Consider the following 26,505-nt stretch of genomic DNA (forward strand, 5'->3'; position numbering starts at 1 on the left):
GTATTGCCTCCTAGAGGCGCCCAGGGGGGTGTGGTATGTGAGTGTCCCAGGTCACTGGGTGGGGGCTCGAGCCGGTTATGCATTGTGTTACTGAAACGGAACCCCTGGATACTGAACCCAGCCCTTGTTGCTGCCAACTAGAGGGGCAGAAGGGTTACATGTGTATATGTGATGGGTGGGCCTGAAACCACGAAAGTGAGGTTGTTCTCTCTTTGCCCTCAACCCTGCAGAATCCCTTTCATAGGAGCTCCATATGATTCCAGCTCCCTGAGCTTAAGAAAGAAAAAGGGGCTCCTGATTCTCCCCTCGCAGCCCACATGCTGCATTAATTTCCCACAGCCTCTCTCTCTGTGCTGTGGAATGAATCTTTTATGGGGAGGGCCTCTAGGAATAGCAGAGGGCAAGGATGTTCTTGGTAGGCTGGCTACATGGGAGTACAGTGGATAGTCTGGTCTCTGGCAGATCTCTGAGATTCACATGGATCCTTGCCTTCTTCCACTGGGCATGGGGAGAGAAAAACCCCATCCTATAATTGGAATAATTCCTAGGAATCGCCACAAACTGGAACTCAGTGAATTTATTTTCCCATACCTGGGTTATGCCCATGTACAGCAGAAGCCACTAACTTTGTGGCTTGGAATCATATTGACTGAACAACAGGGCTAGGGTTTGGTTTTGACAGCTCTAAATCTCATGAAACATTGTCAGTCAATAGGAGTTGCATGCGAGTATATAAAGGTGGAATTGGGGTCATAATACACAAAACCACGCTGCTTGACAATTATAGAATCAAAGACAGGGGGATCCTTTAGCACAGGGGTGGGCAAACTTTTTGGGCTACACTGGGGTTGCAAAACTGTATGGAGGGCCGGGTAGGGAAGGCTGTGCCTCCACAAACAGCCTGGCCCCCGCCCCCATCCAACCCCTCCCACTTCTCCACCCTGACTGCCCCCCTCGGAACCCCTGACCCATCCAAGCCCCCCTGCTCCTTGTCCCCTAACCGCCCCCTCCCGGGACCAGGGCCGCCCAGAGGATTCAGGGGGCCTGGGGCAATGCGGGGGAGCTGCGACGCTTGTACTCACCCGGCGGCGATCCTGGTCTTTGGCGGCATTTCAGCGGCGGGGGGCCCTTCAGTCACTCCACGTCTTCAGCAGCACTGAAGGACCCCTGCTGTCAAAGACCTGGACCGCTGCCGGGTCAGGGCTCGCGGGGACCCTGCGGGGCCCAGGGCCTGGGGCAAATTGCCCTCCCCCCGGGTGGCCCTGCTCAGGACCCCCCTCCCCTAACCACCCCTGGGATCCCACCCCCTATCCAACACCCCCTGCTCCCAGTCCCCTGACTGCTCTGACCCTATCCTCACCCCCCATTGACAGGCCCCCTGGGACTCCCACACTTATCCAATCCCCCCATCCCCTGACCGCCCCTCAGAACCTCCACCCCATCCAACCGCGCCCTACTCCCTGTCTCCTGACTGCCCCTCAGGACCCTCGCCCCTTATCCAACAGCCCCGGCCCCCTTACCATGCTGCTCAGAGCAGCATGTTTGGCAGCCGCGCTGCCCAGCTGGAGCCAGACACACTGCCGCGCTGCTCTGCAGAAGTGCACAACCCCGCCGCCCAGAGCACTGTCCACATGGCGGCGTGGCTGCGAGGGAGCTCAAGGGCTGGTCAGGACAGTCCCATGGGCCGGATGTGGTCCATGGGCTGTAGTTTGCCCACCTCTGCTTTAGCAAATGCATTGTGCTGTATTTAAGATGGTGTAGCACTTATTCACTAACTCAGGCACTGAAGAAGCTGAATCCAATTGTAAGATCTTTGGGGCAGAAACCACATCTACCTGTGTGTTTATATGTGTGATTGTACCTAATCCTGACGGCAGCCTCTTGGCAGCACCCAGCATAAATAAGAACAACATTATATTGCTATTGAGTATGTTGGAGGACTTTCCTCTGTTATCTTGATTCTAGCATCTGTTGGCTTTTAAATATCCCAACTGATTATCTGTGCTCTGAAAACATGAGTGCAAAACTAACCACACATTATTTATTTTGACTGCTAGCTCATCCCAAGGCCGCCATAATTCATTATCTCAGTGTTCTGTTCTTCATTTAGGTTTTAAATCCTCCTGCAAAGGGTAATAGAATACCATTAGCAAGGTGGCAGCCATGGGAAAGGGATGAAACTTGCAATCACCAAGGTATGAAGAGGCTTTAGTTCATATCTAGGCAGTAATGAGATGTGCTGCTCTTTGGTAATACAAGAAGGAGAGGAGCAGTGCTAAGAGTGAGCTGCGTTCCTGTGTCACAGGCAGTCATATCACAATCAGAGTCTCACGGCCATCCTAAGGCAGCCAAAACCCTTGGTTGTTTGTGGGGAAAAGGAAAGGATGGAAAAGGAGATGGAGTACTAAGGAAGTTGGTGCGGCAACGGAAGTTAGCAAGGAAATGGGATGGGATGAGAGGAAGAGAGGAATGGGGACTGCGAGGGACCAAAGGTGTGGGAGTGATTTAGAGAACATAATGGAGGACAGAGTTGTGAAAGGAGGGGTTGAACAGGCCGAAAAACCATGGGAAAGAAAGAAAGAATTTGAAACAGAAATGAAGAAAATCTAGCCTGTTGCATATTGCTCCTTCTGCTGGTCACAGACAAAAGTACTGCCTCAAGAAGGGCCCATCCAGGCACTGCGAAGTGCAGTAGCAATAGGGAAGGGTTGAGTCCACCTTGCCTAAAGTAGGAAAATTAAAGCAATAAAAGATTAAGGGAAAACTGAGGGCTTGTTTACAGTTACTGGGGGATTGATATGTGGTGATCAATGCATCAGCGGTCGATTTAGCGGGTCTAGTGAAGACCTGCTAAATTGACCGCAGATTACTCTCCCATCAACTCCTATACCTCACCTGAATGGGAAGCACAAGGGGAGTCGATGAGAGAGCGTCTCCCATCGACATAGTGTAGTGTGGACCTGCGATAAGTAGATCTAAGTACGTCGACTTCAGCTACGTTATTCACGTAGCTGAAGTTATGTAACTTAGATCAGTCTCCCCCTGTAGCATAGACAAGGCCTGAGAGGGAATGGAGGCATGTTTCCATAGACATTATAGTAATTCTAGACTTCATCACTTTAAAAAAAATTCAAGAGAGGCACTGTAGGTTCAGCCTAGCATGAAGGAAGCCAGGGGACTCTTAATCTGGGGATTCAAAATGTAGCAAAATCTGTTTTTTTCCTTTGACATCTCTTTCATTCTCTCTCCTCTACCCTTTTTTATTCTGTTATAGCTGCAGTGGCAGAGGCCTGGTCCACACTGGCGGGGGGGGAGGGGGTCGATCTAAGTTACACAACTTCAGCTACATGAATAACATAGCTGAAATTGACGTACTTAGACTGACTTAACCTGGTGTCTTCACTGCGGTGAGTTGACTGCTGCTGCTCACCTGAGAGCACTCGGGGACTGCGATAAATCGACCCCCACTGGCTTGATCGCTGCCCGCCGATCCGGCAGGTAGTGCAGACATGCCCAGAGTTAGTCTCTAGCTAGCTCTGAGTCATAATCTGATAATTTCAGAATCCAAGGATGTAATTCAACTATGAATACCAAACAGAAGCAAATTATTAACTATTTGGGACTCACTTCCCACATCTTTGGGAAGATTGGACTGTTTCTCCCAAATCAGACTAGTGTTTGATGAAGTGATGGATTTCTCTGGATTTGCAGTGAAGTCTGGCTTCAAATAGGTTGTGGATGAGAAACCTGTATAAAGAAAGCAATTTGAAATTAAGGGAAACTGTGCTTTTGCTTAGGAGAAGTGCCTATTTTATGGTCAGATACAATCTCCAAAAAATGAATGGAACACCACAGTTGATTGTATAGTTTTGGGGCATGGACTATGAGGACGTTAAATTAAATGCAGATATGAGCTGCTGCACCTCCCAGTACCTTCATGGAGAGAACACTGACAGTGTAATAGAATGTTTATTCTTATTTTGGCCACATAAAGTTCAAGTGGCTGTAGTGCAAGGAACTGGGGAAGTGAAATGCAGCCTACAGCCTACAGAGCTGAAATGCACGGCTGTAGAGTACTCCCCCTTGGCTGCTGTGTCAGTGCACAGTCTGAAACAGTGTGCATTCTTCTCTGTGCTACACGTCCCTAGGGTGACCAGATGTCCTGATTTTATAGGGACAGTCATGATATTTGTTTTGTTTTTTTGAAATATGGCTCCTATTACCACCCACCCCCATCATGATTTTTCACACTTGCTATCTGGTCACACTACATGTGCACTGCAGTGGTAACACTGGATCCCATGGCCGCTCCCAACACGACCCTCGTCACTGAGCTATATGGGTGTGAACAGCCACTCCACAGCACACAGGGTAGTGGAGGTGAGGCCCACCCACACAGTCCTAAAGCAGAACAAACGAGGAGAGCCTCATGCTGTGTGACTTTCACCGTATAATGTTTAGTAGTCAGAACACTGTCCTCCTAAACCACAGAACATGATTAATAACCTGTGGAAAATAATGATGTCCTTTTCTCCAGATCGTCTTGTATTTTAAGGAGTACTCTCTCCCGCTCGAGGGCTTCTATGTACTTGGAATAAGACCAGGAAACCTGCAAGAACCATGTTCAAACATCAGCCTCTGTACCCTGTGACTGGTAGTTGATGGTCTATTTCAGCAGCAGGAGGGCTTGTTTATGTTAATACTATACCAGCTTTCTCAAAGCTGAAGAAGTTATCGACAGGGGAGTTGTGCCATTAAATACTGAAATTGTGAAACAATTCACTAGCAAGAAGTGAATCACAATGCACTGGGAGGGGCAATACAGAAAAGTCTGACAGATTGGATGCTCATCCTAATTTATTCAACTCTCCATTTTCTTTTACTCTTCCCTTCTCCATGTCACATTTTTCTTCTTTTCCTCTTCCTAAAACATTACAGAATCTTACCCCTGCCAAAATTTCATTCTTTTTGTTCCTTTGAACACCCAAAAGTGCCCACTCCCTCTGACCCACCATGAGCCTCTCTACCTGCTAGCTACCCCACCCAGATCCCAGCTGGTCATATGAAATCTCCCAATTCTTCCTGCCCAAACTTGGCAGCACCTTTCTACAACATGGTACCTTCTCTCCTGCAGTAAAGAAAAAATGCTGCTCTTTAAATTTTAATGTACCCAGTCAGGTTCAAAGTAAGCTTTAGGCCGCTCACCCAAACATTATGTGACTGTACCTCTGTTTGGTTTAAGGCATAACCCTAGTCAGGAATGTTCTGTATCAGCCTTTTTTCCTGAAATGTTGAAAGTCTGAGGCCAATTTTAGATTTGGTGGTTCAGTCTGAGGAACTCTAATTCACTTCCCACAGTAGCACAGGATTTGAAGGCAGAAGCTGGTTCAGCAGAGATTACCAGACTCCTAGAAATTCTGAAGCTGCTCCACCCTGGCCTGTCTGTGCAGGATAGCATCCTGGCTTCAGAATCAGCCAGTCGAGACTTTTCCAGCAGAAAAGCAAAGGTAAAAGGCTTGTTTGAGTGAGAGGACTGTGTGGGGGAGAGTGTGCTTAACTTCACTGAACCTAAAAACATGGTTTGGATTTTGGTTGGTTTGAGATTTTGGATGACATTCAAGCTGGTCTATATTCCAAACTATATTCCACCCATCCATTTTACACTATAAACCATCGCTTAGTGTTCAGAAGTTGCTGTGCTCATTCCTTCCGTTATTTTAAAGAAAAAAATTACTATTCCCCTGGCATTATAGACCCCCAGTCTTCAGGAAAGCTCTGATATGAATCTGAAACTCCATTGCCTTGGTCTTATCTCAAGTGTAAATCACTGCTGCCCTCACTTATAAACTCAAAAGACCTCAAGTTGTTAGAAATACTCCCCAGCATCTAAAAATGAAAGAACCTCAGAAGAGGCAGAGCAGGCTTTTAACCTGAAAAGTTAATGTATCGAGAATGAGCAGTTCTCTAAGAACCCTGCAACAGAGGCATTAGTAGCCAATCCTCCACTTTTGCTTTACATCAGCACCTTGCCTTACTTCTCTTCATTGATGTAGGTGGGGGTGTGGATATCTGTAGCAAGATATTTTATTACTCACCTGTCGTCCATATCCAGTTACAGATGAAGGTGTTCCTCTACCCATACTGGTGTCATCCACAGAAATACTTTCTGATAAGCTGACAACTTTTTTCACTTGCTGTTACCAATAGAAACAATTCTTTGATTAGTTGCAAATAATTGAGCTGGGGTGAAGAATAAAGTCAGAGAAGATGGTATTGTTGCATTTCAACTGACCCACGTGCAATATCACATAGCACTCCAAGCATATTTTGTACAGAATTTTCTAATGCCCAGTTTTGTAGTTTATCATTCTTGCATACTAATAAGATTTGGGGTTTTATAGGTGTTTCTTTGCCCAATTCAATGTTTCCACCGCTCTAAATTTCTGCCAACCATTTTCATTGTGAACAGTTCCCATCCACCCTCTTGGACCCTAAATGGCACAATGAACCAGCAATGGAATACATTTCCATCAGGCTTGTCTACATAATCATTTAATTTGCAGCCCACTGGGATGTGAAACTACCCTGCTGTGGACTAACTGTCTGTGTGGACCCTGCTAATGCACATTAACAGTTTGTTAATGCACTTTGATCTAGTCCTCTTTGAAATAGGAGTAGATCAAAGCTCATTAACAAATGGGTAATGTATGTCAGCAGAGTTCAGTGGATAGTTAGTTTACAACAGGATAGCGCAGAGTAGATTTTCACCCCAACTTGCCACAAACTAAATGTTTGTGTAGACAAACTCATATAATCTAGATTTTTAAGGCCAGAAGAGACTGTTGTGATGATCTAGTCTGACCACGTGCATAAACAGGTCACAAGACTTCCCTGAATAATTCCTGCTTCAAGTCCAATAGCTCTGGGTGAACTAGAGCAGATTCTTTAGAAAAACATCCAATCTCAATTTTGTTGATTACAGATTGCTCTCGCCCCTCGCTCCACCGATATGGCCACCAGGTGCCCGTTATCTACCGGGTAATGAGCGTTGGAATAGGGCGGAGGTTCGATCACTGGATGCCCTGGGGGGGGGGTGACAAGTGCCCAAGGGTAGTGACGGGGATAACGCAAGCAATCAGTCGTAGTGTTAAAGATTGAGGATTTATTAAATGAGTCACAGATAAGGATAAGGGACCACACGATTAGTTACAACTTGGGCTTACAATATAATACTAGAACAAATAACACAAACACTACAATTACAAATAGAAGCTGGCCCTGGTATTTTTCTAAGTCCCAGTAATTATTCAGGTCGTCCCAGGGGTTAGTAAAAGTGATATTGGTGCTATTAGTAATCATAAATGCAGCAACTAATCTTATTAAACACAAATTGCGAGGCTCAACTGGTCCCCCTTGCGTTCAAGGTTTCCTGGTCAACGGGTTTCCCCTAGCAGGAGCCTTGGGGCGGCTGGAACCAGTCTTTGCCTCTTATCTAGCAGCACAGATATACAGATATCCTTAACAGCTAATTCTACTTACACATACAAACCACAAAAGTTTCATTACGGCCGGCAAGCTGTCAGGCTTCAGGAAACGCGTGAGCCTGGGAGAGACTGCAGGGTGATCAGGCCTGGATACGGTTCGACGGGGATTCGTGTTCTCTCCACCCGTCCCCGGGAGGGGGCCGACAATATATAACGAATTTTTCGTCATAATTTATGATAAGCCAATTGCGGGGTCGCGAGTGGCTCATGCCCATACAAGGGAGGCAATCGGGCCCCAGCATCTCTACCCAGGAAGCGACTGTCGTGGGGGAACTTCCCCTCCTCAGGTCGGCCGACCGCAAGGTGCTGTTTCCTGTTACAAGTTCTGCTTTCTGAGCAGCTATGTGATCAGTGGCAGTTCTGGGGGCTGGGGGAAAATTCCGTTGGGGGGTGGAGGCCGGAGTACCTGTTGTCTGGCCCTGGGGCCCAACTTGGGGGTCTAACAAATTTAAACCTTTTCAGTGATGGAGAATCTACCACAACCCTTGGTAAATTCTTCTAGTGGTTAATTGCTCTCACTGTGAATGTTATTTTGATGTCATAATAATGCTTTGTGTTTGAACCTTCCGTCTGAGGAACTCAAAGTCCTTTACAAACATTGATTAATTAACTCTCACAACAACCCTGTGAGGCAGGTGTTACCCCCATTTTGCAGATGGCACAACTGAGCAAGAGAGGTTAAATGGCTTGCCCATGGTCACACAGCAGAGATGATAGAGCTGGCAAAAGAACCAAGATCTTCCAATTCCCTGCCACAGAAGAGCATCTTTCTTCTATATTTCTCTCATTCTCCTCGCCCTCCGACTGAGCACAGCTCCTGAAACACTGTCCAAGGTGCTCCTCAGCTGCTCCTCCAGCATGAATTTTATCTTCCATCCCAAAACAGGCCCTCTGACCCCTCAAACTCTCCATTGATAGGACAGAGACATAGTACAACCTTGAGAACAAATTTTATACTTACTATTCTTTAAACTGGGAATGGGGGATTTGTGAGAGTTTTTGGATGATGTCATCTCATGCTGTGCTAGATCATGACACAATATCATGTACAATAGCATCGCATCACCCTCAACAAATATGTTTGGTGATGTCAGCAGAATAAAACCTTGAAGAAAATTTGAAAAGTGCTTCTGCTTTTATAGTTTATCTTTAATGCAGGAAAATGTAAGTCAATAGAGAAGCCTGATCAGGCAGGAGAGACAAGAGCTTGGGAGAAGAATCACAAGCCTCGCAGCTGAAGCAGGAGTTTGGCAAATACAGACATTACTTAGCCAACAGAGGACACTGGTTCAATAGCAGAAATCCCTCAAGGCCCTGCTAATTGTTGGCGGTGTTGGAGGAAATTCAGGACTCATTTTCAGATTCTGCACCATGCTAGTCTAACTCACTAATGACTGTATGTTGCACTGGCACAAAGCAGTACCACTTGGTCAACAAGTCAACCCACTGTAGAATTTTAAAGTAGAAATTGGTTAAACATTAGCAATCCATTCACGTAATAGATCTTCTCTGCCTCTAACCTTGGATTTTCTGTTTTCTAAATTTCTTGGAATTTTCATAACATTTTATTTATCTTCCTCCCCTAATTGTCCTAACATACCATAAAATCCTGGACATGAAAGTTAAGTAATTTTCCTATCTACCAAAGAACTGCAAGGTTTTATAAAATGGTGACTGACTAACATACATCTTCCAAGAAATTGCTTTTAAAAATAGTTAAAGCTTTATGGTCTAAAATTTAAAGATCCTGTTTCTGCTAGACAGTGAACACCATCAACTTCCATGGATAAGAGAAGCTTAGCGCTTAGCAGGATCTAGCCCAAATTGTTTAGTAACCTATATTTGTGCCATGAGGCTAAAGAGAAGAAGGAAAAGTCAAACCCAGGCATGGGGGATTGTCCTCTCTTGGTGGAGGGGGAGGGAAGGATGAGCACAGATTTAAAACTAATTGCAACTTTTCAGTCAGGCTTTGGGTGTTTTTCTGGTTAAGATTTCAAAAATTCTTTTTGTAAGTGAAGTGTAACTGCTTATGCAGAAATATTGGCATAAGAGCAATTTATAGAGTGACTAATGCAAATAGGAATAAGGAATGTAGCATGTACAGCCTAATGCCTTACCCAGGAGCAAATTCATAGCTCAAAGCCCAGGATTAATTGCTGGCTTTGGCCACGGGCCGATGTGCAGAAAGGGAGGAGGTAAAGCAGCCTCCCTCAAGCTTGCAACTTTCACAACAACTGCTTCACCCAATAGCTGAAATATCGGCATGTGAGTGAATCCTCTGGCCCTGGTATGGCCTGCCTTCACCCCCCCCCACACACACAACCCTGCACATCAGCACCCAGTGACTATGCATAGAGCTGGACTCTGAACTGGACACAGATGATGCAACCCAAGTATAGCTCCCCTATGTCCAGCCCCTCTACATTGGATTCACTGCCAGAGGGCCATCAACAGCCACAGATGAAGGAGCTAGATTTGCCCCTACTGCTGAGTGGCACATACACAGAATATTAAAATATTCACATAATGTAAAGAAAAGATTTTGCACAGGCGTCAGCTTTTCCTTGCTCCATAACAATCTCCCCTTCTACACAGTACTTTCTTTGTGCTATATAAGGGCTAGGGAGTTTCAGCTTTGTTGCTCCAAACTCCATCCAAACAATAGTCTTTAAAAAAAAAAAGAAAGAAAGAAATTAGAGAGAAGGAAAAGTCTGTTTTGACTGAGGTGAAGACACAAACATGCACTACCCATAAATATTGTACTCTTTATGCATGCCCATGCTCTGGCATTTCAGTAGGGAGGCAGTGTTCTCTGGAGGAATGAGCGTGAGTTGGGGGTTTCAGTCTTGGCTTGACACTGATAGCTGTGTGGCCTTGGGAAAGTCACAGCATCTCTCTGTGCCTCTGTTTCCCCCTCTATAAAGGGGATAATAATAGTTACATGATCTCCCAGGTTGTTATAAGGATTTATTAGTTAATGTCTCTATCTGTCTAGATACTCATATAGTTCATATCACTACAGTATCTGAGCACCTGTTAGTACGGTACTTTGAATATGTACAGTGCTATATAAATGCTAATTAGAAGGCTTGCAGGTGTAATAGTTTATTTGCTCTTAAAGGGACACACAGAGATCACATTTGGCCCAACGTTCAGATTTTGTAAACGCAACCTTTCATCAAACAAAATATCAACAGAAACTTTTCCATATTTTAAAAACAAAATTTCAAGAGAAACAGCTTCACAAACATTCCCTTGTAGTAGCTGCATCCCAAACACAGCCTACTTCCACTACTTCTCTACTCAGACCCTATGCCACCAGCACTCCCAGCTTTCTCCGTGACACCACTGATTTCCTGAGGAAACTACAATGCATTGGTCACCTCCCAGAAAACACCATCCTAGCCACCATGGATGTAGAGGCTCTCTACACAAACATCCCACACACAGATGGAATACAAGCTGTCAGGAACACTATCCCTGATGATGCCACAGCACAACTGGCTGCTGAGCTCTGTGCCTTTATACTTACACACAACTATTTCAAATTTGATGACAATATATATCTCCAGATCAGTGGCACTGCTATGGGCACCCGCATGGCCCCACAATATGCCAATATCTTTATGGCCGACCTGGAACAACGCTTCCTCAGCTCTCGTCCACTCACGCCCCTTCTCTACCTACGCTACATTGATGACATCTTCATCATCTGGACCCATGGGAAGGAGACTCTGGAAAAATTCCACCACGATTTCAACAGCGTCCACCCCACCATCAACCTCAGCCTGGACCAATCTACACGGGAGGTCCACTTTCTTGACACCTCGGTTCAAATAAGTGATGGTCACATTAACACCACCCTATATCGAAAACCTACCGACCGCTATGCCTACCTTCATGCCTCCAGCTTCCATCCCAGACACATCACACGATCCATTGTCTACAGCCAAGCACTGAGGTACAACCGCATCTGCTCTAACCCCTCAGACAGAGACCAACACCTACAAAATCTCCACCAAGCATTCTCAAAACTACAATACCCACACGAGGAAATAAGGAAACAGATCAACAGAGCCAGACGTGTACCCAGAAGCCTCCTACTGCAAGACAAACCCAAGAAAGAAACCAACAGGACTCCACTGGCCATCACATACAGCCCCCAGCTAAAACCCCTCCAACGCATCATCAAGGATCTACAACCCATCCTGGACAATGATCCCACACTTTCACAGGCCTTGGGTGGCAGGCCAGTCCTTGCCCACAGACAACTTGCCAACCTGAAACATATTCTCACCAGTAACTGCACACCGCACCATAATAACTCTAGCTCAGGAACCAATCCATGCAACAAACCTCGATGCCAACTCTGCCCACATATCTACACCAGCGACACCATCACAGGACCTAACCAGATCAGCCACACCATCACTGGTTCATTCACCTGCACATCCACCAATGTAATATACGCCATCATATGCCAGCAATGCCCCTCTGCTATGTACATCAGCCAAACTGGACAGTCTCTATGGAAAAGGATAAATGGACACAAATCAGACATTAGGAATGGCAATATACAAAAACCTGTAGGAGAGCACTTCAACCTCCCTGGCCACACTATAGCAGACCTTAAGGTGGCCATCCTGCAGCAAAAAAACTTCAGGACCAGACTTCAAAGAGAAACTGCTGAGCTTCAGTTCACCTGCAAATTTGACACCATCAGCTCAGGATTGAACAAAGACTGTGAATGGCTTGCCAACTACAGAACCAGTTTCTCCTCTCTTGGTTTTCACACCTCAACTGCTAGAACAGGGCCTCATCCTCCCTGATTGAACTGACCTCGTTATCTCTAGCTTGCTTGCTAGCATATATATACCTGCCCCTGGACATTTCCACTACATGCATCTGAGGAAGTGGGTATTCACCCACGAAAGCTCATGCTCCAAAACGTCTGTTAGTCTATAAGGTGCCACAGGATTCTTTGCTGCTTTTACTTCCACTAGTGCATTAACAACTAACAACTCAGATTAGAAACTGCTCACTAACAAAAGTCAAAGTGCGTAGCCTAATAATTTCATTATCAGTGCTGAGGGAAATGCAAAAAATAAACAAAGAGGATAAAGAGTGAATCCTGCATCAGCATTTCAAAATCTTTGTTTGAAAGGAAATGTGTTGATTTTAAATATAATTTGTGACCTGATAGTAAACAGCTAAACATGGTCTACTGACAATGCCAGCATGTTCTAGTGCAATTCCATGTGCAATTGTCAGTTTTACACATGCAGCACATGCAGATCTATTTGAAAATGTAGGCCCTTCATGTTTTTACTTTCTCCCTCACCACAAGAGATGAACAAATATATTTCCACCCTATTTAAAATGAGAGGGAGGATAAATGCCCCAATTGCAAACACTTACCCATGGGCTTATCTTTAAGCACACAATTTAAGCATATGCGTGAGTGTTTACAGATTGGAGCCTAATTCTCCAAGGACTGAATTGTACCTGAAGCCTGTATTCTAACAAAAGACATTTAGGGCCTGATTTGAAGCCAACTGAAGTAAATGGGAGTCTTCTCATGGCCCATAGGGGGAATATTTGAATGTTTTACTCTTGTTCGCAGAAAAATGTGTTTATGGTATTTCAGCTTCTCACCTTTACAAGTGCGAGTCTTTCCTCTGTTGTTTTTCTTTTAAAATTTTGTCTCTTCTTTTCCTTTTTTCTCTCCAAAGTAGGCAAAATTTTCTCATCTGCCAAATTGCTTCGAAATTCACAAAATTTTGGCCAAAATTTAAACAGAAGAGCAAAAATAGTCATCTGAGCAGAAAGAAAAGGAAGTGTAACACGACTATGTTAAGAAAACAGAGTGTACTGTAAAAAGTAAATGGAGTTGACCATAACAATGCAATAACTATTCCTTTTTAGTGCACAGCACGTTTCCTCCCACGTATTGTCTCCTGACATTTCAGTCCAGCTTTGCTCTGCACATGCTTCTCATCAGTATGTTTGTTACTGGTGAGAAATACTCCTAAAATGCAGTTAAAAGGCCCTCTTTTTTTATATTTCCCTAAACAATTGTTTGCATTAATGAAAACATCCATCATTTTTTACAAGTATTCTTTATAAAGTATTCACCACTTGGATTGCTTTTTATACCACTCTTCTGCTTAAATATTCCAAATATTCTGTTCATCAGGGAGACAGCTTTGTTTTTTTTCCCTCCTTAAGAGAGAGGAAATTTTTTTTGTTGCCTCTGGAAAAGCTCTTAAACCACATTAGAGATCTATGAGTAAATCTTGGATAATTTTTAAATGATATAATCTCTCATGGGGTCTTTTTTGAACGGGAATAAGAAAAACAATAAAAAAAAGCAATCAGAAAGCAATGCATTCTACTAACACATTGTATTAAGGCATGATATTGCTGAAAGTCCTGTATTGTCACTTGACTTCAGTGGGAGTTGAGGGCGCTCACCATGTCACAAAATTGAGGCCAATGTGCTTAATAGTGATATTTGATAAGAATGTCAGTCTTATCGTGCCAAATTCTTCCATTAGTCCCACGCTGTATTTCTGGAGTTTGCTGTATTCTATACAAGCTGAGTCCTTAAATCAGCATCTTCCCTTATCTTATGATCTGTATGAATCCTCCTGTCTTCCAAATCATTTACCTGATGATCTGAATGTTTTGTGGATTTGCATTAATAGATCTTCAAAAAAGGGGTGGGACAATTTGGTGGGAAAAGGGGGAAGACACAGCTTCATGTTTTTGAGGAACAGAAGTATAAAAGGTAATGACCATAGAAGGTAAAAAGTGTGGGTTTACAATGGACCTTATTTGGTTCTGTGCAGCAGAATAAGCAGAGAGAGAAAAAACCTGTTCACAGCCTGTTCCTATTACACAGACCTTCTGAAGAAAAGGAAAAAGAAAAGGCAGCATTTTCGGTAAGTTAGAAGCTGCTTGAGTGTTTTGCTAACGTCTACAACATTTTTTATATCTACTTAAATGGTTCCTCAAACTACAAAAGTTGGTCGCTACAGTTTAACTATTCACATCAAGCAACTCAGGAAAATGGAGTACTAGGTCTAAAGCAAGAACTCCTAATGCAGGGCTGATCACCCCTTTCCTTGGTAAAACCAGCTGAAAAAGATCATACAGTGTACTGGCGATTAACAGTATTCAGAGATCTATCCCACATCTTGATCCCTTAATTTTCAGGATAATAATTAGTTAAATAGGTGCAGCTTTGTGCCCACAATGATTTATGGGACCAAAATTGTGCCCATAATATCAGAGACCATCTCTAATAACCAGGCACAATATCTCTAACCAAATCTGATACTTTTCTCCGCACCCATCCCCATCATCTTACCTGTGCCTCTCTAAATACATATGGCCCTAGTTCTCTCCTGTGCTCGATAATCTTCTGAGCTTGCTCTTGTGGAATGTCAATTTGCAGAGCCGGTGGGATGGTGGAATTAATAAAGCAGTTGATGATAGCTGTGATCTTATTCTGTATAGTGGCATCATCACAGTGAGAATGGCACAAATCCTAAACAGTGGAAAATGCAGCATACAGTGAATATATTAGTTATCAGTAACTAGCCATTCGGTCCTTTACAAAAGCTAAGTGATCTGACTAACATCAGTTATATGCAAATAATTATGACACACAGTGGTGCAAGTAGATATTAACTCTTACCAGTATGGCGACTCATGGGAGGGACACAAAGTGGGGCACCAGCTAAAGGGGGGCACGTGACCTCCCCACGTGACCCCTCCCTGCCCTGCTCTCAGCCCCCACACTGTCCCTGTCTCCTCCCCATCCCACATTACCTGGGAGGAGAGCTCTGTCCTCCCACTGCACTGGCTCCCCCTATCATTTGGCTGCTCTTCCTGGCAGCCAGGCCCCAGAACTACTCCTGGATGCTGCCTGGTGCAGCACAGCAACTGCCTGGAAGAGTGCCTGGCTCTCCCAGGCAGCTGCTGTGCTGCACCAGGCAGCATCCCAGGCAGCATGGCTGGAAGAGGAGAGGTGCTGGCCTTCTGGCTCTTGCCCTACCCCTTCCTCTCTCCCGCCCCAGGCTGCCGGGGATATTTGAGCCTGGGGAGGGTTACTTGACCCTTTGTGCCCCTCCCACCAGTCACCTGCACCTCACAAAAAATGTTCTATGACTAGAGCCCTGCATGGATACAAATTCATACTTGCAGATGTGGATATCTGTGGATAGAAATCGGTATCTGCTGAACTGTGCGGCTCTCTCAGGAACTATAGTGACAAAAGGAGCAGAACATGGGGCCACCAGGTGACTGCACGCCGGCAGCTCCTACAGTGAGCAGTATCACCCCCGTCCCTGTCCCCATCCCTGTCCTCCAGCAGCGCTGTACAGACTCCAGAAAGGAGATGCAGCTGCGTGGAAGACCTGGGGTGGGGCTGGGGACGGTTCTGCTCCTTTCGCCACTGTGGTTCCTGGGAGAGCCCTGCAGCGTTCAGCAGATACCAAATGTGTCTTTCCGGTATGGTGTATCGGCAATAAATTTCTTAATGGTACAGTGCACACACACACACACACCCCTCCTTAACTAAGATGCAACAGAATTCTTGCATCGACTTTCTTAACAAAAAATAGCACCAAAAAAGGAAAAAAGGCCAATGACATACAAAGGCCATCATAGTCATGGAGCAGATGCAATAGTCCCTCTATGTGCTTTTGGTGAGACTGTGCACTTGATATTCTAGGTTCAATGTGAGCATGTTGTTGACAAAAGTAAGGCAGTTCCAAACACAAATGAAAGTGTGAGAAGGACTGATTTCCAAAAGAGACTAAGCTAACTATGGATAGCATGGTGAGTCATAACTAAAGGGGACAAGGAGACTGCCTACAAGTAATGAGATAAGAATGATTTAAGATGGTATAAGGAGCTATAACCAGGAGTAATGGCATGAAATTAAGAAAGGGAACAATTTAGGCTACCAGTGAAACCTTCCTGATATTGAGATCTACTGGATTGTGTTATAGTTTCCCAAAGCTCCATGGCTTGGGATTATTAAAAGTAGAGTGGACCCAGCACTAAAACATGGACAACAGGAATTCAGTTGCAAGGGTCTCATTCCTATGATCCTATAACTCTGATAAAACCTGTGACAGAAGGCAAGTGCTGCATAGTCAAGCTCTGATGAAGTGCAGTGGCAGCATTAACCTATGAGAAAATGTTGTGAAGAACTGTTATCAAATCCTTTCATATGTAGTTTCCTTCTATGCAGAAATCCTAACTTTCCATCGTATTATATTTTTATCACAGTTCCTTAAATATCTCTATTAAGATACAGTGAGCATGCTAGAGAACCTGTGGGAGCAGATCTGCCTGAGCTCAAGAATTTGGGTTAACTTTTGATAGAAGAAATTGTATTGCAACTTGATCTTTAATCTGAAAGGAAATTAAACCCCATGGTTTTTAAAAGATATTTCATAATTCAGAGAACTGTTTTGTTTTTATTATTAATACTTTTTTAATGGTGTGAAGGGAAAAATGATAAAAATTACAATGAGAAAAGATGAACACATGTTTGAAAGGACAATAGAAAACCATATTCAGCATATCATAAAATAATATTATGCCTTTTCTTATTAATTTAGGATGTAAAAAAATTCAAATAAATCATAGAGGAAAGAGGAACAAGCCATAGGATATAAGAGGAAAGATGAGAGGCAGAACATAGTGTAGCAGACAGAAAAAAAAATCCTACAGTCTAATATTTATCCATATTTGTTTTAAAAGTCATTTCTTCTTATTTATTATCTTTCAGTTGCCCGAAAACATCCTACCAATCTGCCAGGTGGTAAGGAATACTGCAGATGTCAAGTCCCACAGGGAGTTCTGTTTGAAAACCAATGGTGCAATATGATTCAGACACTGCAGGAAGGCACTAGGCAAAGTTCTGCACACAGCTTTTTGGCAATGGTCCTATGGTACATCCTGACCTGCAACACGCCTGCTCGTCTAGTCCTTGGCATCTATGAAGAGCAGCAGCTGCCAACCCTGCCAAATTGTGTGCAGGTATAATTATGGTCAGATTGTACTTTTCCTTGTTAGATAGGAAAACAAATAAAATTAACATAAATGGAGGGTAAAACAATGGCTTTTTCTTCATAGAATATGTCCATAAAGAAAACACTTCAAATTGGAGCCCACTTTTCTCCATAATGTAGTTTGGGAGAGCCACAAACCAACAGAAACCTCAGACATTTGTGTGTGTGTTTTGGCCTCGCAGCTACTCCCAGTTCTGGAGTAACAAGTGAATCACCATCTCATAGCCTTAGCTAGAGTCTCAGTTCTGCTGTGCCTTCTGAACCAGCTGGCTTTGGGAAGTGCTTAGGGTTCAGTAATTTCAAAGCCTGATGAGCCAGCTCTGCTTTTCTGTGGTGGCGGCATTATTCATGTGCTAACTTATATTTCTGATGGCTAAGCAGGTGGCCAGCAGTGATTACTGGTATCATTAGTATCTCATTTATTTATAACTATTATTTATTTTTTAAATAAAAACTTGAAACATGCAAATTATCTCATAGCTTGCCCAAGCAATCACATATTCTTACACTATTATCCTCATCCTCCCTCCTGCCAGTCCTTCTGTTTGTTTGTTACTCCTACCTGGGACTGTCTTTAGTGTGTGTGTTCATACAATGCCTGGCACAATTGGGCCCCAATCCTGACTGAGGTCTTCAGTGGTTACTGCAATATGGTATGAATGATAAATAATAATAATCATTGATCATATTAACTGATCACAGCAGCCTCCCCCCTCTCTGCAGCCTGTATGTAGGGGCCAGGCATTGTCGTAGTCATAAGAAAGGCCATATTGGGTCAGACCAAAGGTCCATCTAGCCCAGCATCTTGTTTTCTTACCAGTGGCTAATGCCAGGTGCCCCAGAAGGAATGAACAGCACAGGTAATCACCAAGTGATCCATCCCCTGTCGCCCATTCCCAGTTTCTGGTAAACAGAGGCTAGGGATACCATCGTTGCCCATCCTGGCTAATAGTCACTGATGGACCTATCCTCCATGAACTTATCTAGTTCTTTTTTGAACGCTGTTATAGTCTTGGCCTTCACAACATCCTCTAGCAAACAGTTCCACAGATTGACTGTACTTTGTGACTGTACTTTTGTGAAGAAATACTTCCTTTTGTTTGTTTTAAACCTGCTGCCTATTAATTTTATTTGGTGACCCCCTAGTTATTGTGTTATGAGGAGTAAATAACATCTCCTTATTGTCTCTCTCCATACCATTCATGATTTTATAGACATCTATCATATCCCCCCTTAGTCATCTCTTTTCCAAGCTGAAAAGTCCCAGTCTTATTAATCTTTCCTCATACAGAAGCTGTTTCATACCCCTAATCATTTTTGTTGCCCTTTTCTGAACCTTTCCAATTCCAGTCTATCTTTTTTGAGATGGGGTGACCACATCTGCATCCAAGATGTGAGTGAACCATGGATTTATACAGAGGCAATATGATATTTTCTGTCTTACTATCTATCCCTTTCTTAATGATTCCCAACATTCTGTTTGCTTTTTTGACTGCAACTGCACACTGAGTGAATGTTTTCAGAGAACTATCCACAATGACTCCAAGATCTCTTTCTTGAGCGGGAACAGCTAATTTAGCCCCCATAATTTTATATGTATAGTTGGGATTATGTTTTCCAATGTGCATTACTTTGCATTTATCAACATTGAATTTCATCTGCTATTTTGTTGCCCAGTCACCCAGTTTTGTGAGATCCCTTTGTAGCTCTCCACGGTCTGCTTTGGACTTCACTATCTTGAGTAGTTTTGTATCATCTGCAAATTTTGCTGCCTCACGGTTTACCCCTTTTTCCAGATCACTTATGAATATGTTGAATAGGACTGGTCCTGGTACAGACGCCTGGGGGACACCACTATTTACCTCTCTCCGTTCTGAAAACTGACCATTTATTCCTACCCTTTGTTTCCTATGTTTTAACCAGTTACCAATCCATGAGAGGAACTTCCCTCTTATCCCATGACAACTCACTTTACCTAAGAGCCTTTGGTGAGGGTCAAAGGCTTGTCAAAGGCTTTCTGAAAATCTAAGTACCCTATATCCACTGGATCCCCCTGTCCACATGCTTGTTGACCCCCTCAAAGAATTCTAGTAAATTGGTGAGGCATGATTTCCCTTTACAAAAACCATGTTGACTCTTCCACAACAAGTCCTTGTGTTCTCCTGAACACAGGCATGACTTACTTCCTGCTAGTACTTTGGTGTAACTCCATTAAAGTCAATAGAGCTATGCTGATCTACTGCAACGGCAGACATGGCCTAAAGGAGACATAACTAGTTTGGGAGAATCAGAGGATGATGACAACTCAGATTGCATCTTTCCTGAACACTTACCCTTTGTAAAATTGTGTACATATTGTATATATAATAGTATTTTCTTTACTTACAATGGTTAATACTACTGGAATGCCTCCATAACCCGAATAAACATTTTAAGAATGCCCACTATGTTTTGTACAGCACAGTGCACATCAATGCTCAACATATAAATAATAATAAAATTTTGGACATGAGTTAATTGACAATATCCCTATAAAGGTCCATATCATTCTAGAGTGTATATAAGCACAAAGGAATGTGGGTATGAAATTCTTAATTAATTTAAAATATTTTCTCTAAGGAATGGAGGAGGATCTGCATGGAGGAAAGAACAATAAGGCAGTGAAGTGGCTGGCATTGATGTTGACAGTAAATTGCATCAAGGCAATATAGTTAAAAGTATCCTGAAGTATGTTAATAGATATATACTTTAAAATCTGCATGATACTCCCTTGCTCACATTATAGCACCATACCTTATATTTCTGAACCTCTTGCCAGAAGAGCACTCCGTTCTCCAGTAAATCTCCTTTCAAAGACACAAAGCGCTGAAACTGTAATGCTGTCACTGGATTCAGCAGCGCTTTACGGAACATGATTATTTCTCTAGATGAAGAAACCCACTTATTGTCCACATGCTGTCAAAAGGAAAAAAATTCACTGAATAAACTGTTTCAAAAAGCAATAACAAAAGCATTAGTTAGGGTAAACTGTCTGATTCTTATCTTTGCACTGACCCTAACTTTCAGTAGTTTATGACAGGGATACAATAGAACTTGGCAATCTTTCTTTCTTTCTTTTTTTCTTTCTGTGGTTGATTGGTACAACATTTTTTGGAAAGGATGGATGAGAGAGGAAATGGAAACAGCCACTGCTATTATTTATGGCAACAAGCTATGTTTTAGGGAACAGTTTGAGTTTTGTACAAACAAACAACAGCAACAAAGAGAAAGGAACAGACAAACCACATTGCTAAAAACTCCAAAATGCTTTTGACATGGACCTCACTAACAAAACCAGTTTTGAAAAGTGTTGCCATGATCACCAACAGAAGCTGGAGAGTTTGCTGTTTCTGGAATGAATTCTACAAATAGTAAAATGTGATTTAAAGTCATCAAGACATTTTGGGAATCTTCATGCTTCAAAATAGACAGTGAAACAGAACACATGAAAGGATGAGTGAAAAGTGAAGCCAGAGGGGTAGAGAAAGAAAGACAATTTATGCAGAAGTTCATTTGACATGAAGTTTAGAATGGAAATCAACCCTCAGTCCTTCTTTACTGAGCTCACAATTCTCATGCTTTGCTATTATTCCTTGAACAGTAAGCCAACCAATTCCTCGCTGTTATCAGATGGATGACTGAAAATTACCCTATAACATCAGTATACAATCCATGAGGACCTAAAGGAAGGGAGTCATGTCCAATGGCTAGCAAGCAAGGGGTGGAGGAGTATTTTTTGTTGCAGATAGCCTTGGAAATGTAACATGAGAGCTGGAGCTGAAAGTCTGTCAATGGTTTCTCCTAACAGTAAAATAAAACCACAGGTTATACATAGTCCCCTGCTACAGTCACCCAGCGTAACTTCTGGTCACTGTGGGAACTATGACAAGCCCCTCAATGTTTCAGAAAGCTACAGGCAGAATCATGGCTGGGAATGCTGCCTAGGCTGCTACTGGTGATGTTAGTGCAATTGCAAGCTCCCTCCTGGGTGCCAGCCATCTGGGTGCCATTGAGTTGGTTCCTCTGCTGAGCAGCCAGCGTGTCTTCTGGCCACCAAGAGGGCAGTTTAATAGAATCAGAGGCAGCACAATTTAGTGAACTAAGGACAGGACTGAGAGCAAGGGACTTTCACTTGCTAATATTGTATTTGATACAGAATCTGACTTTCTGCCTAAGTTTCCCCATCTGTAGACTGTTGATGTTACTGTTATGGGCTGGGCTTGATTCTAGTTAAATAACTGTATAAAAACCCCAGAGCAAACAGGAGAAAAAAAAACCCAACTCATCAGGATGATGAGTAGCTTCAACTCTTTTGACACCTCTGCACATGAGGTTTTGTAGCTTAACTGCAGCCATAAAAAGGATGGTTGGGGCTGCTCCTGGGACTGGCTTCATTGTAACACTGATGAGCACTCACAGTTAGTGGGGCAATTGCTCCTCAACCATGAAGTTCTGCAAGATTCCAGCTTGTCACCCCTCTTGTTTAACCTGTGTATGAGGTTCTAGGAGGGTTAGTAAGGAAGCAAGGACTGTGGTGCCTTACATGCACTGATGATACCTCGCTGTATTTCTCCATGCCTTCTGACCTGTCCAAAACTGCTACATGCATTACTTTGGGTTTGTCTACACTACCAGGGTAAGTCGACCTAAGTTACACTACTCTAGCTACGTGAATAATGTAGCTGAAGTCAACATAGCTTAGGTCAACTTACAGCAGTGTCTTCACTGTGCTGTGTCGATGGGAAACACTTTCTGGTCGACTTATCTTACTCTTCTCGGGGAGCTGGAGTACTGGAGTTGTCTGGAGAGCGCTCTGCTGTTGATTTATTGGGTTTTCACCAGACCTGCTAAATCGACAACCACTGTGAAGACAAGCCCTCAGTGTCTGGGGAGATGGGCCATGGCTGAGGGCAATCTGAGTGAGTCTTAATCCAGATAAGACTGAGGGGATTCATAGATTTTAAGGCCAGAGAGGACTATTATGATCATTTAGCCTGATCTCCTATATAACACAGACAAAATGATGTTGGTTGGGGAAAGGAACTGGAAGATATAGCAGGAGTAATATCAACTCCTCAGACTGAGATGATGTACTCCTCTCTGGCTGACTGGATTCATAGTCTGGACTTCTGGTTTGCTTCTCAACTGCTACTAGAATATTTAGGACAGCAGCAACTAAACTGGCTTTTTCTCATCCTCAGCTCAGAAGGAGGCTGCAACCATCTCTTCTGGATGCCAACTTTGTGACCACCATCCATGCTGTGGTCAGCTAAGGGCTGATATACCATATTGCATTCCTCATGCAGTAGCTATACACAATCCACAGCACAAGCAGCTGGGCTATACTTCTCTTGCAGTGGAGATGAGTAGTGGCAACCCAAAATTCAATTTGCTTAAAGAGAAATTTAGTTTAATATTACTCAAAAGAATAATCTTACTATAGTCCTCCCTCAAATACTAAAGCCGCTTCCATTCAGGGTGGTGTGACCACTGTGATCAGGATTTGGTTAAGTGTTGGGAGATAGGCGTGAAAAAATAATCAAATGCATTCTGCTTATATGATGAGATGTGACAAAAGCACAGCCCTAAATGAGATGCTGCAAATAATTATTTCCCTAAACACAGGTACCAGGGAAAACCCAGTTAACGGAATCCATCTACACTTTGGATTTCTTTCTATCTAGTGGTTTGCAGCACTAATGGTGACCTGGTCTCTAGTTTGAATTCAACAGACAATAAAATTTAAACTGAATAAATGTATACAACTTGCACATTGGCAACCACAAAGAGTTCACTGCTCTTCAAGGGGAAAAAAACTGGCAAATGTCTCCTGAAATGTCATATGACTGAGGTTTAAGATGTTTAAAATCGATATTATCTTAGCGCTGTAAGGTTAAAATACAATTCTAAATGAAACAGATACTGTGTGATATGATTAAACTTGCCCATTCTGCTGCATACTTCACATTCTCTTTTGTGTCTGCATGTAATCCACTCTCAGTAATAAATAAACTACCAGATGCTGGAATGAACAGCTTGTCCCAATAAGCCCACTGCATGGGAAATACAGATGAATGTGCATTAAAGATCCAGTACCAATTATGAGTCTCAGAGGAGTTCAGACTGCTGCACAATCCCTGGGGAGAGACTTGACTTGCTCCAGAGTGACCCCTCTGGCCAGTACAATTATTGCTGGAAGTCCCATCCAGTTGGCGGCCAAATTAACCATTAATGTCAGCAAGTACAACTCCACTGGTATCAGTGTAATTACACCCACTGATGCCAGCAGTGAACTTGGGCCTAGATATGTAAAGCAGGGAAACAATGAAGAAATCTCTAGGCTTCAACAGGGAAACAGAGGAATACCAGGGAAAAGAGACATAACATACTTTACTTGCCTTCCAGGACCCAATCTTTTTCTCATTTCTCTGGATTAGGAGATCTTCAGCTATGTCCCTTATCTGTGGCTGAACACAAGATTATCAGTATGCTCATATGCCAAGTACTAAACTCTTCTTGTTTAATGTACAGGCTATAATGGGTTTGGATACGAAATACTCCCAGCTTTTAAGTCATCTGCTTCAGAAAAGGTAGACTTGATCAGGCAGCCCCTTTGCAGCCAAAACACCCACCTAAATCAAGGGAAGATTGTCTGAATAAGAGCTGCATGGTCAAACCCAGTATATTTGGTCACCCTGAATTATGAAGATGGATGGAGAATGTAATCTGGTTCACTTCCACTAAATAAACTCTAAAGCAGCTGTTCTCAACCAGATTCGAAAGCCCCGAGCCCAGCGTCTCCTATGGGGCTGAAGCAGGGAGTGGGGCTAAAGCCCTAACCCTGATGCCCTCCACAGGGCTGAAGTCTGGAACAGAGTTGCAGGACTGAAGACAAGCCCTGGCGCCTCCACGGGGCTGAAACCAGGAGAGGAGCCACAGGTAGTCCTGAGCCTCAGCACCCTCTGTGGGTCTGAAGCCAGGAGCAGAGCTATGAGGCTGAAGCCCAGAGCCTCAGCACCTGAAACTGGGTGCAGAGCAACAGGGCAAAAGCCCCAAGCTGTCCCCTCTCCCACGGCTGAAACTCCAGCCCCCCCTCCCAACCCAGGGCTGAGGTCCTGAGGCCAGAGCCCCCTCCCCTGCCATGGCTGAAGCCCTGAGCCCCTCAGGGCTAAAGTTCTGAGGCCCCACACCCGGTGGCTGAAGCCAGGAGACCTGAAACCCCTGCCTCCCACTGGGCCTTGGAGTTTTTATAGTAAGTTGGGGTACGTGGGCCTCAGAAAGAAAAAGATTGAGACTCTCTGCTTCAAAGGGCCTTTTCATCCCCTCACTTTGTGGTAAGATAGGGAACATAGTAAGGAAACATAAATGGAGATAAAAAAAATACCAAAAGCCCCTATGATTGTTACAAATCATAGTCTTGCAAATAAAATAATTTGGCTTACTTAAAAACCTACAAAATACTGATTTGTGAAAAGTGTCCAGTGCTCTAAATCAACAAATAGAGAGATGGACTATCCAATCTGCCCACATTTTTGTAAGCCCTTTGAACTCTCTTTATGTTAAAAAAGAATTAAAACTAAGTTACGTGTCTGATTTGAAAGAATTCAGTGCCTGGTTGGAAATGGCAGGTTTTTCCTCAATCAGTACAATACAAATTCTCTGTTCAGTTTGTGTGTGTGTCTGCTAAAAACAGGATTTTTTGCTAGTCTCAGCAGCAGTATAATTCCTCCTACCCCCCACATAGATCCCATCCTGGCTACACTGCCATAAAAGTCAGTGAGGTAGAAGCTATGCCCATAGCAAAAAAGCTAATGTATGATGTGCCAGCAGGAGCAAAGCTCTCCCTACTCAGAACACTCATGTGTAATGTAACTGATCATTCTTTAATGTAACCAGTCAGAAGCCAGGCCTGTAGCCAGCCAGTCTTCCCACTTGGCAGCTCTGTAGGAGGCCTGGAGTAGCTCCTGGAGGCGATACAGCTTCAGGTGGGAGGACATGGGCAGCGTGAGAAACAGGAGTAGCAGAGTGTGGGAAGCCAGCTCATTTGCTTGTGCTCTTGTCTCCCTGAGCATCTCTGCAACTCTTTTCTGTGGAGCTGGATTTCTTTTGGGTGTGACTACGTGGGGGGTATAGAGGGTGAACTCTGCTGCAAAGGTCCAACTTTTCCCCACACTGGCTGACTGTGAAGGCAGCATCAACTGCCTTCTTCAGCTTCAGTGGCTAACAAGGCCATCAGCAGGATTGGGCTATTAGAGGAAAAAAACCTCATCCACTGGCATCAGCGTAACACGGTAAACTGTATGCACAAGTCACTTCCCTGGGGTTTAAATTCACTATGAGCTATGATTGACTGTCATTTTTCTGCACCATCTTACCCTAACAGTAAGCTACATCTCAGCATGAAAACACTACTGGGATGGGCCATATTTGAAACATTACCTTTGTTTTTCTACGTGCCCCAGATTGTTCTTTTGCCAGGAACAGTGGCAGCCACCTTTTTTCTAGCCTCATCTGGACGTATTTTTGAATTTCTAGCAGAACTGCTGAGGAAAGTCGATCATGAAGTATATGTCCCCAGCCTCCACCTGACTGCATTAGCTAAACAATCCAAATACAACAACAGGTTAGAGAAGCTCTTTTGTGTATGGGCAAAAGTCACTTATCCCTTGAGACAGATGCAATACTATGGAACCATGGAATATTCAAAGACTATTGTGTTAGCCTCATAAATATTAAGTGTATCTTTATGGGCTGGCTAATGACTGCATTCCTGGCTAAACGGGTCAGATAAGGAATGGTTCCTGCAGGAACTAATGTCAATTGGAGAAATT

The 26,505-nt window shown here is 43.6% G+C and overlaps 1 protein-coding gene across 7 annotated transcripts in view; it reads right to left on the reverse strand.

The window, feature by feature from the left end:
• Positions 1–1,492: 1,492 nt before the first annotated feature.
• Positions 1,493–26,505, reverse strand: part of RGS22 (regulator of G protein signaling 22) — a 106,082-nt gene continuing 81,069 nt past the window's right edge. For 2 of the 7 annotated variants that reach the window (XM_050940590.1, XM_050940586.1), the window contains 8 exons: positions 26,114–26,272; positions 24,073–24,141; positions 20,429–20,590; positions 14,917–15,096; positions 13,200–13,361; positions 6,096–6,194; positions 4,507–4,609; positions 2,310–3,747 (listed from right to left, as the gene is read on the reverse strand). In XM_050940590.1, the coding sequence (XP_050796547.1) occupies positions 3,578–3,747; positions 4,507–4,609; positions 6,096–6,194; positions 13,200–13,361; positions 14,917–15,096; positions 20,429–20,590; positions 24,073–24,141; positions 26,114–26,272 (1,104 nt within the window). In that variant the 3' untranslated portion in view covers positions 2,310–3,577. Of the gene's footprint in view, positions 2,124–2,309; positions 3,748–4,506; positions 4,610–6,095; positions 6,195–13,199; positions 13,362–14,916; positions 15,097–20,428; positions 20,591–24,072; positions 24,142–26,113; positions 26,273–26,505 lie in introns of those variants that run through there. The other 5 variants (XM_050940589.1, XM_050940591.1, XM_050940588.1 and 2 more) reach the window with 5 other exon arrangements.

This window comes from Gopherus flavomarginatus, chromosome 2 (assembly GCF_025201925.1).
Source record: "Gopherus flavomarginatus isolate rGopFla2 chromosome 2, rGopFla2.mat.asm, whole genome shotgun sequence".
NCBI classification, from domain to species: Eukaryota; Metazoa; Chordata; order Testudines; family Testudinidae; genus Gopherus; species Gopherus flavomarginatus.